Raw genomic sequence first — 11009 nt, forward strand, 5'->3', positions numbered from 1 at the left:
GATGGAGGGGAGACGGTGGAGCCGTTGAGGATGGGTAGGATTACGGCAGACGTGACGGAGGGGAGAAGAATGGGCGCTACTCGACTGAGGAGACCGATAACGAAGAAGGATGGAGGAGAGGGAGCGTGAGTCGCGGCTAAAGCGACCCATACGCGCATCTAAGCAACCTTTTTTACAGCACAGAAAACAATTCCCGCGGTGGCCGACACGTCGTAGGTTCCCTCCCTATGTTTTGCCCAGGCGGAATGTTGCTCGACGGCGACACCACTGCGAAGCATTTATTCATCCCCGACGAAAACTTTTTAAAAACAAAATAAATCCCGGAACAAAATCCCCCAGGTAGGCCGGTATCGGGTATAGCCACCCCACCCCACCCCGCGGGTCCACGACCCAGGCAGAAGTGGTAGCAGCGCACTCCGTCGTAGAACCGGCCCACCGCCACGCCACCCCCGCAGTCCACTCCCAGCGCCGCCGGCGCCGCCGCCGGGGAAGACCGGGATGGCCGAGAAGCCGGCGGGCCCGGCCTCCAGGTCCAGGATCCGGGGCGGGCTCGCCCCCTCCGCGCCCTCCTCCAGGTCCCATTGCCCTCGATCTGCATTTCCGCCCGGGGCCCCGTTTGAATTTTCTTGCCGGGGTTCGTTCGAGCCGTCCTTGACTCTCTCTCCCTCTTTTCCCCTGGTGTTTCTTGGTGCAGGAGGGTGGTCTCGATGGCATACACGGCGGCTCCGCATCAGGCCAAGAAGGTGAGCGAGAGGCCGCCTTGACCTTGACCCTGACCCCGCTCTAAATCTCCTTTTCAAGCATCTTTTGGCTTTCCGAATCGCTTCTTTGTCTTGCTCGGCGAATGCTGGGTTCTTGGGTGCTCAAAGCTTGAGCCTGTCTTTGGCGGCGAGGAGTGTCGGCATTGTGCTCCTGCAAGGTCCGGTGTCAGTGGGCTAGTGGACATCAGCAGTGTCCTAGCGAATTGAAGGGAGGAAACTGTCCTGAAACAGTGCTCATTGCACCTGCAAAAACTAGATACGTGCTTGTTAGTACTAGTGGTTGTTGCTGTTTGCACTGGTGGTTTTGATCTATGCCACAACATCTGCTCCATGTGCAGGTTCCTGAGCCAAAGGTTGTGAAGCCAACAAGAACCACGCCGGCCAAAAGGCGGCAGCAGCTGGATCAGGCGCAGAAGCAGAGGGAAGAGCTCGCTGCTCTGCAGGAGCAGCTCAGTGGCCTGCAATGCAAACTGCTTGAGAAAGACGAAGCTCTGAGGTCCGCGGAGAACTTGATTGGCCGGGTCAGTGCCGCAAACGAAGAGGTGGATGAATTGAGAAGCCAGCTTAATGATAAGGAATCGCTTGTCGAGTCTACTGGCTCTGAGTTGCATGGTGCAAAGGTATACTGGACTTGCTTGGTACCTTTGGCATATCGCTGAAGTTTATATTTCAAAAGTGTTATTACTGCATAACCAGCTCCTTCATTCAAGAAAACACCATTCTAAAAAAATTTACACCAGTGAAGATGATGCTATGGGACACTATCATTCAGACAACAAAGTCACTGTCCTAGTTTTATTCTCTGCGCTGTATGGTTTTGATAATGCAAAGCAATGTACCCCAAGTTCTTATTCAAAATCGATCAGAAAATGGCGCAGTTAGATATACAAAGTGTGCACCATGTTTTGTGAGCCTATAATTGTTCCACTTTAGTTGGCCTGTCATGTACCATTTATCATTGATTTGATTGAACTGGACTGAAGAAAGAAACCTATGACATGCTGATTTGAGGTTCTAACTACGCTGCTGCTCGGCATTCAATGCTGAGTAGTGATTTTCATGGATCTGACAAGTACAAATATAACTATGCATTTAACATTATTTGACCTTTTTCTACAAATTCTATTTGGCATTTTCATGCCTTACTTGATTAGTGATACATGTTTTCCTCAATGTGTTTCAGTGCCATGTTAAAGATGATTATGTCTTTTGTCTGTTTCTTTTAATGTTGAATAGTAAATCTATTTGGCATTTTCATGCCTTACTTGATTAGTGATACATGTTTTCCTCAATATGTTTCATTGCCATGTTAAAGATGCTTATGTCTTTTGTCCGTTTCTTTTCATGTTGAATAGTAGATTCTAAAGAGTAAAAAGGCCAACACAGTTCTTTATATTTCAACTGACATATGCTGTAGTGCTCTTTGTCTTTGGGAATCTTAAATTTGATGCTTTCTAATTTGTATTCATGCTTGTTAATGTTACAAGAGACTTCTATGTTTTTCATCCTGTGTCATAAAGGTATAGGCTCAATTTAATCACTTCGTTAGTAATAGCACTGCTAATTGCAAAGTACTCACTGATTTGTTGTTATTGTTGCAGATTATGTTGGCAGAGAAGCAAGCAGCATTGGAGAAGCTAGAATGGGAGGCAAAGATGTCAAGTACAAAAGTTGAAGAACTTGAAGTGGATGTAGCCTCTATGGATGTTGAAATCTCTGCTCTGATGAAGGTATTCAGGAAAATAACAGAGAACAACCGAGCCTCTCATCCCACAGAGAGATCTGACGATTCATCGTTGGAATGTGAACCAGTTCAGCTTGATGTAAGCTCATGTCCTGTTACATTCCCGTAAACTCTTCAACGCTATTGTATATCTTGCTTGATGAAAAATTGAATTAATTATGTCTTTATCTGAATGAGCTATCCATATGTGCTTTGCTCCAAAACTGATTTTTAATTTGTTGTTTCTCCTATTTGCTACGATGCAGGATACGGTAGGTGATATTGACACGGAGAAGATGGAGCAGGAAATGTCAGCCTACGTCACGGCTCTAGCAGCCGCGAAAGACAATCCTACAGAGGAATTCCTGAAGGCAGTAACTGAGGCAAGGCTGAGACTCCAAGCGTTTGTACTCTAACTTGTCTGGATAACATTGACCCATGCTCTGTGCCCACTGCCCAGAGCAGCTCTCGTGAGGCTCGGCAGAAACAGTTTCGCCATTGGGTGATATGATGTGCACGCGAGTTGACAGTTGTCGCCACTGGGTCTTATATCGCAGAGGATCCGTGTTTGTATCCTCTCATCTTGGATCTGGGCCGATGATGCCTCTGATCTCGTTGTTGTAATGTTATCAACTATTTGTAGTATGTGACTGGGTGGCATCTTAGTAGAGATTTCAACTTGTACAATTTTATTAAACATCTGATGGTTCAACCTGTCTGGACGACCTAGAGATTATTGTTCTAAGTGGTCTGAACATTTGCAATCCGGAGTATGTTCTCAAACTTTCAGGCTATTGTTTGGTTTCATGCACATGCATGGAGTTTGTGAATTTTATTGAACATCCGATGGTTCAGCCTGTCTTAACGACCAAGAGATTTAGTCATGGACAGGGATGCGTGGAAGTTAGCTATGTTGTTGTTGTTGTTGTTGCTGTTATTTTGTTGTTTTCGTGTATGTTCTCAAACTTTCTGGCGATTGTTTGGCATGTGCACGGAGTTTGATTTCAGAAGCAGATACATTTGAGTTTGTGGGAGAGAAACAGGAGGGCTCACAGAACATAAGTATATCCTGGCAACCAGAAGAGTTTTTGAAGGATTTTCAGAGTATTTTCCTGGTCCAACCCAAGATTCCCAGGTATACCCACAAAACCTTCAGATTCTAGTATCAAGACCTAGCGTATTGGAACGGGATTGGGAGGAGTCCAACAATCCCAAACCTCTTCGGGGTGGAAAAACACCAGTACCAACCGAGGCTTAAATGTATTTCCACTCTTATTTTGCTAGAGGTCATACCAACAGTGACACACATAGGTCACACAGAGCATACACACTTGTAGTTCAACATGGTCATTCTAGAGGTAAGTACATTGTGCTGCCGTATTCACAAAATGTATTTTACAACATCTACCAAAAGGAACACAAACCTAGCAACATTTAAAAATTGCATGTGTACACTCCTAGTGTGTTACAGCCTGCTGCAAATCTATAGCCACAAGCACAACAACCAACATCTAGGTCAGGTAAGCATTCATAGATGGCATGCAGGTGTACAACACAGCCACAAACCTAGAAAAAGCAAACACTTCAGTGCAGCTACCTCCAGGCAAGGACGAGCCACATGAATGTTGGATGTTGGATCACTTGTCCACCAGCAGCAGAGATAATTCAGAAAAGAAAGGCAAAAGTCATAATACAAGGTTACAGACCAGTCGATCATCCTAATACATAGTAAATGGTACATTCTCGCACTCACGGTGTTCTTTCCTCGCATGATAATAAAGTAAACAAAAAGAGTATTTAGGGGAATCACAACACGTTTGACAGGTTTTTCCGGCAATATTATGCCACTCGGCGACTATATTTAAGGTAGGGGCAGGTAGGGGTAGGCAGGCAGGCGGCAGCATATCTTGTATCCGAGGAAGCTGGAATCATGACTTCGCACTTATTCGAACTGCTTGTATGGCTGCAAGAGAGAGAGAGAGAGTACAAGTCAGTACATGGTAGCAGGCTAGCAGCAAAGTAATACAAATAGGTAAAATATAATAATAGCACCAGAACATACAGTACAGCACAACCTTAAATACTACACCCTCTGTTCATTAATATAAAACGTCTTCCATTTAAGAACAGAGGTAGTACTATCTTTTATACCACAATTACCAGCACTTCAATATGAAAACTAATACATGAAGGCTGTGAACTTAATGGTGTTACAAGTAAATTTGCTAAACTGAGTTATTAATGGGAAATAGAGCAAAGTAGAAATAAGCTACAGACTTGCAGCAGGTGCTATATGCCGACAAAAAGTTGGCAGCCAACAAAAAATTGAACAGACTATCTACGGATTTGTTGTAGAAAGAAAAACTAAGGACATATTTCGAAACAAAGAATGTAAAATTATATCTAGACACATTTCATCTTAACACTATGTACCTAAACATGAAATGATTAATCAAATACATCCAACCATAATACAGGATAATAGTATTTGCTGTAAAATGTTTCTCCTTCACGGCCAACTAGGCAATGAAACAAGCAGGCAAATAAAAAGTAGCAGGGGCAACTCCACCAGTAGCATGATAATGCAGTGAAAGTTACAGACTCGGTTAAAAAATCACAAAACTACAAACAATTGGACCACAATATAATGGTCTAAATGGATTAGAAACCATATAGCAGCTCACTACAGCCAAAAGGAAAGATATTGGCATCAAATACTAACAATTATTTAAGTCGAGAAAGAATGCATAACAGTTCACACAGCCTAAAACAATTCCCGAATAAGAAGATCAATATATGTATAGATCACTGAATAGAAGGGACTAGCAGCCACCAATGTCATCAAAATAAAATCATGTTTGATTTAATATTCTCCGTCAATGAACACATGACAGGATGCATGCAGAAAAGAAAAGATGCAGTGCTTACGTTTTTCAGACAAGTATACATGTTTCTCACTAGATACTTAACATCCTATTGGTGATAGTACTTTATGAGTCTACAAGTAGTGCATCTAGATATTTTTCCCAAATTTCACAAAGAAACGACTATGCCCTGCCACAAAATTTATTTGAATGCAAAGCAGTATGCTGATATCCTAAACCTGTATGGCTACGGCATTTCCTTGGACAGAAGGTGGTCTTCTTTAGCTAAGAGCAGGATGTCCAGAAATGCAGCTAACCAGGAACCATAATAAAAGGAAAGCGTATTTCATAGTGCAATGTAATGAGTTTGTTGTTTTCTAGTATACACGAATGCATTTGCAAATGATAATTATATTCAACTGAGAAGGAATCTTAGTTTGGTTCAGCGCAGTCATAGCCTGGTACTCATTTTAGTGAACTCCAAGTTGTTACTAGTGAGTGCTAAGTCTAGTTACAAGAATATAACATGTTACATGAATATTCAACACAGGGCAATAGTCCTTATAAATGTGGAACATTCTCTATATTCAGTAAAACTTAAGCTTCTATCAAGTACAGATAGGTCCTGGCATAAGATATAACTTCACTAACTCTGTTGTCTGACCTATGCTGGCTATTATGTTTCTACACCTTAGATCACTGGAGCACTAGACTTCAAGCTATGGAAATAAGTTATTACATGTGATGCAGTGGAACTTGTTAACCCAAGACACCTCCAGTCTTCCACTTAATTAATGTAAATGTGAAATTTTGGTCTAGGTCACGCACTTTGACAAGTGTGTTCAATTATCTCAATATGCAAGAACATTGTTTCCAGCACGGGACCTTTCGACTAATTGTCAGAGCGTCCAGTGCGGAACAGAAGGAGTGGCATAAGCAATTACAAGCCCCAAAACAATACAGTTAGGTCTTTTTACAACTTATATTAACTTCCAAGGCCTACTCTGCAGTACTTATCAAAATGCTGGAGCATAAACACCACTGGTCATATTTGAAGAATACAGGGTGAGAGCCTTTACAATTCCTTTTTGAGGATACATCATATAAATAACAATTGGATTACAAGGAGGTTTTCTACAACAGCTTATTTACAAGTTACAAATCTAAGTTACATTCTCAAATTCCCAGCTTGAGCAATGCCTTTAAGCTACAAAAGAATTAACGAAAAATCTATACACAACAGCAACCAGAGCGCTACACAGATGGTATCCAGTGGGTTACACAAGTATGCAGCTATACAGTGATATCCGACGTCAGGAAGCTACGTACAGGTATACAACCAAATGAAAGAATGGTTACATTGAAAACAAAGAACAAGAACAGATAAAGCAGAACTTACATCTCAGTTAATGCTACAACAGATCCCTGGAGACACAAGCAGTTATAAGCAGTGAAGGGTTGAAAGTTGGCATGTGCAAAAATATGCCACCTCGGATTGCCGCTGCCCCTACACTAGGCATCCAGGAACATCACTCGTGCGACATTCGTCGCCGCTTTGAGTGATCAACCTCCCTTGACCTGCTTCGTCTCCCAGATGATCTTCCTCTATCCCAGTCTTCAGTACGATCAGAATCACGCTCCCTGTGTCTGTGATAATCACCATGGCGATCTCTGTCATCCCTGTGTCTGTCCCTATCTCCTCTATCCCTCTCCCTTTCCCTATCTCCTCTGTCCCTCTCCCTTTCCCTATCTCCTCCTCTGTCCCTCTCTCTTTCCCTCTCACGACCCATATCCCTTTCATCACGGTGCCTTCTCTCCGGCAATTCTGGCGGTGGGGGCAAATCCTTTTCCCTCTCCCGCCTCCTTTCTGGTGCACCTGACCATTCCCGCTCTGGTGGCCTCTCTTTACCATGGCTTCCACCTTCTCCATAGTGCTGATCAGATGCTGCATCATCCCCATAGCTTGATTGTTCCTCACCTCCCCAACCACCACCCATGCTTGGGTCTGGCCACATTCCAACACCCCCGGCACCCATACCACCTCCTCTCCCAAAGAATGCTGGGTTCACATGAGGAGCAACCACAGGTGGGAATGGCTGCATCAAGCCTGGGAACGGTGCACCCCCAGGTCCACCAGGGAACCCTCCAAACCCTCCACCCATCCTTCCCATGGCTGCACCATAGCCAGTGGGATCAAATCCCTGCCCCATCATCCCTCCGGGATGCATCATTGGTGGCGGCGGAGCCACCATCCCTCCGTTCCCCATGATCCCTCGGCCACCCACCGGACCCATCCGATTCCTCATATTCCCACCAGGACCTCTACCCCCCATCCCACCACCACCTGGACCTCTGCCCCAATTCCCACCACCTGCCCCGCCTCCTCCTCCACCACCGCCGCCACCACCAGCTCCTCCGCCTCCCCGGCCACCATAGTTTCCTCCAACCTGAGGCCCAGGCGGGCCTCCAGGTGGACCACCACCACCTCTGCCACCACTCTTCTGCATACCTGAATTCTGCTGACCCATCGGTTGGTGGTTCTTCATCTGAGCTTCACCCATGCGGCGTACAGTGTTAGGCGAAGCAAAGGCCACGACACAGGGACGGCCATTGAACGGGTGGCCGTTCATGCCCTCCTTGCAGGCAGCAGCAGCGCCAGGGTCAAAGAAATCGACCTGGCAATATCCCTTGGATTTCCCGCTCGCCTTCTCATCAAAGAACCTGACTTCCTTGACATGGCCGTACTTGACGAGCTCCGCCTCCAGATCCGCGTCCGTCGTCCACCAGTGGAGGTCCCCAACGAAGAGCGTGGTAGCGCCAGGGCCGTCGCCACCCCCGCCGTTGCCAACAACTATCGGTCCTCCCCCGAAGTTGCCCCCTCCCTGCCGGTGGAACCCGTCTCCTCCCGACTGGATCTGGTGGTGGGGAGGCGGCGGCGGTGCCGCGGCGACGGGAGGCTGAGGCGGCGGCGGGAGATGGGACGGGTTGGGGCGGTCTTGGATGGGGGCAGGGACGGACGCGACCCCCGGGATGTGGACCTTCTCCGGGTGCCCCATCGGAGGCGGCGGCGGGGGAAGCGGGAGCGAAGGGGTAGGCAGAACCTGCTGCTGCTGCTGCGGCGGGGGCGCCTGCTGCGGGGGGAGCTGGTGCTGCTTGGGGGGCAGCGCAGGCGGCGGGGGCTGGACGGGGGGCTGGGAGGCGTGGAGGAAGCCGTCCCCGACGTTGACGTCGTTGTAGAGGTCGTCGTAGTCGTCGTCGTCGCCGTAGTACTGGTCGACGTCCTGCACGGCGGAGATGGCCTCCTTCCGGTGGAAGGAGCCGTCCCCGTCGGGATCCATGGCGGCGGCGGCGGGGGCAAACCCTAGGGGCTGGATCTGGGGGGAGGGCGCGCCGAGGTGGAGGGGAAAACGAAATAAGCTGGAGGCTGGTCTGGCTGGTGCTCGGATTTGGATTTGGAGGGTGTGCGCGTGCGCCTCGTCCCGGGTCAGGACCGGACGATGGCAGGTGGGGCCCGCGCGGTGAGCGCGGGATGGTTCCGGTGAGGTCAGGCGGTGGGACGTGGCGGGCTGGCAGTGGACGGGTGGGCTTGACAGATCTTTGGGCCCTCGGTCGACACCATAGGCCGGTGCCCTTTCTCAAAGGCCTGTGCCATTCGAGGAGTTAAGGCCTGGAATTTCATAGGACTATGGGGATAGGATTTTTTTTTTGCGGGAAAAGAATTGTATTACTCAATGATCAAGTTCTTACACGAAATCACTAATTAAGGAGTACTTGTTGCAAAGAACACTCCACCTTCCCAGGTCACGACAAGTGGCGCACATGCAGCACGCCACTTGTCGCAACCTGGGAGTTTTCCCTTTTTTCGTGGATCCGTTCATTCAAAACGTTTTATCTCTTAAACCGTTTTCATCATTGGATTCCTCGCGTCGAGATCTTTAAAACTAGATCCCATATTGATAGGTTTTGACGAACTTTTTTTCATGAAAAAACCGGACGAGAAAACCAAACCGGGAGCACGGTTTTTTTCCCTTTCTGAAAAAGGCTCGCGAAATCACAACCGTGCCTCTTGTGGAAGCAAAACCGTGACTCTCGTGGAAGGAAAAAAAATAGAAAACGCGTTTTTTTTCCTTTTCAAAAGAGGCACGCCCGTGACTCTCGCGAAAGCACAACCGTGCCTCTGGTGAAAGCAAAACCGTGACTCCCGCGAAAGAAAAAAAAACAGAAAACGCGTATTTTTTCCCTTTCCGAGAGGCACGGCCGTGACTCTCGCGAAAGCACAACTGTGCCTCTCGCGGAAGCAAAACCGTGACTCTCGCGAAAGAAAAAAAAACGCATTTTGTTTTTCCCTTTCCGAGAGGCACGGCCGTGACTCTCGCGAAAGCACAATCGTGACTCTCGTGAAAGAAAAAAACAGAAAACACGTTTTTTTGTTTCCGAAAAGCACGGCCGTGACTCTCGTTAAAGCACAACCGTGCCTCTCGCGGAAGAAAAACTGTGACTTTTCGCGAAAAAAAAAGAAAATGCGTTTTTCGCGTAAAAAAAATTCCGATTTTTTTCGAAAAGCTAAGGAAGACCGGGGGAAAACCAAAACGTCGAAAAAACCGTTTAAAAAGCCGAAAACGCGTGCGGAAAAATAAGAAAAATAAAATCTGGAGGGAGCGTCCAAAGCGCGACACGTGGCGAATGGCCGAGAGCGCGCCAAGTGGCGCTGATCGTTGCGAGGCTCCCGAAGTAGCGCTCGTTAACTAGTTGCTCTCGTTCTTACAGTCTTCACAGACAATCATCAACACCTCCTCCGGGCCCGAACCGACCCAAGTAATAGTCCGGCCCTCGACTCTAGCGAAACTAGCAAGTCTATCACTAGCTTTTTTTTTACTACGAGGAACATGAGTAATACAAAAATTCCTAAGACTCAACAGGTGCTTGATCTTTCCCACCAAAAGAGCATAAACTGAACGGTCCACCTCCTCACATGAAATCATAGACACGACATTGCTTGAATCCATCTCAACTTCAATCGGTAGGCCCGACCGCTGAATTGCAAATGACAATCCTTCCATACATGCACAAATAAATCTGAGAATGGTTTTGCTATAATCGGGTTTGTTGGGTCGGTTTCTCTATGTGGGTATGTGTAGTTTGGGTGTTAACGGGCTGATTCTGACATTGGTTCAGTTTAATTCGGTTTTGTGTATCAAATGGTTGGGTAAAATCAGGTATGGGTTCAAACAGTTCCAATTCCAAACAATTTAACCCATGGGTCGTACCCAGGTTGTGAGAACTGTTTAGGCCTATTTGCTCCACGGCTGCCCGTAACAGCGAACATGGTTGGTGCGGGGTTGCGCGCAAGGTGTTTGCTGAAAAGCAAAGCGCGAGCGAGCCATGAGGGACTTCACGTCCAGATCGCGGACAGGGCGTCGTCCTCGAGCAGCGCCGGCAAGGGCGCTGCGCAGAACCTGGTCACCTGCCTCTACCGGACGCAGTTCGCCGGCCGGCCCCGCGTCAAGAGCCTCGACGTCGACGGCGGCAATGTCGACATTTTCTGGGACCTGTCGGCTGCCAGGTTCGGCGCGGGGCCGGAGCCGCTGGAAGGCTTCTACCTCGCGCTCGGCGGATGGAGTTACGGCTCTTCCTCTTGCACGACGGCGTCCCTGCAGAGGT

At 47.6% G+C, this 11009-nt stretch overlaps 2 protein-coding genes across 2 annotated transcripts; one reads left to right on the forward strand and one right to left on the reverse strand.

Moving 5' to 3' along the window:
* The first annotated feature begins 328 nt into the window (after positions 1-328).
* LOC109735222 (protein MICROTUBULE BINDING PROTEIN 2C) lies at positions 329-3271 on the forward strand. Its single transcript, XM_020294429.4, has 5 exons — positions 329-575; positions 695-743; positions 1100-1381; positions 2363-2584; positions 2751-3271. The coding sequence occupies exons 1-5, from the start codon at positions 499-501 to the stop codon at positions 2898-2900; spliced, it is 780 nt and encodes a 259-aa protein (XP_020150018.1). The 5' UTR covers positions 329-498; the 3' UTR covers positions 2901-3271.
* Positions 3272-4112: 841 nt separating this feature from the next.
* LOC109735221 (uncharacterized) lies at positions 4113-8806 on the reverse strand. Its single transcript, XM_020294427.4, has 2 exons — positions 6748-8806; positions 4113-4447 (listed from the first exon to the last, which is right to left on the reverse strand). Exon 1 carries the CDS (start codon positions 8684-8686, stop codon positions 6878-6880), a length of 1809 nt encoding a protein of 602 aa, XP_020150016.1. The 5' UTR covers positions 8687-8806; the 3' UTR covers positions 4113-4447; positions 6748-6877.
* Positions 8807-11009: the final 2203 nt, after the last annotated feature.

This window comes from Aegilops tauschii, chromosome 5 (genome assembly GCF_002575655.3).
Source record: "Aegilops tauschii subsp. strangulata cultivar AL8/78 chromosome 5, Aet v6.0, whole genome shotgun sequence".
Lineage (NCBI taxonomy): Eukaryota > Viridiplantae > Streptophyta > Magnoliopsida > Poales > Poaceae > Aegilops > Aegilops tauschii.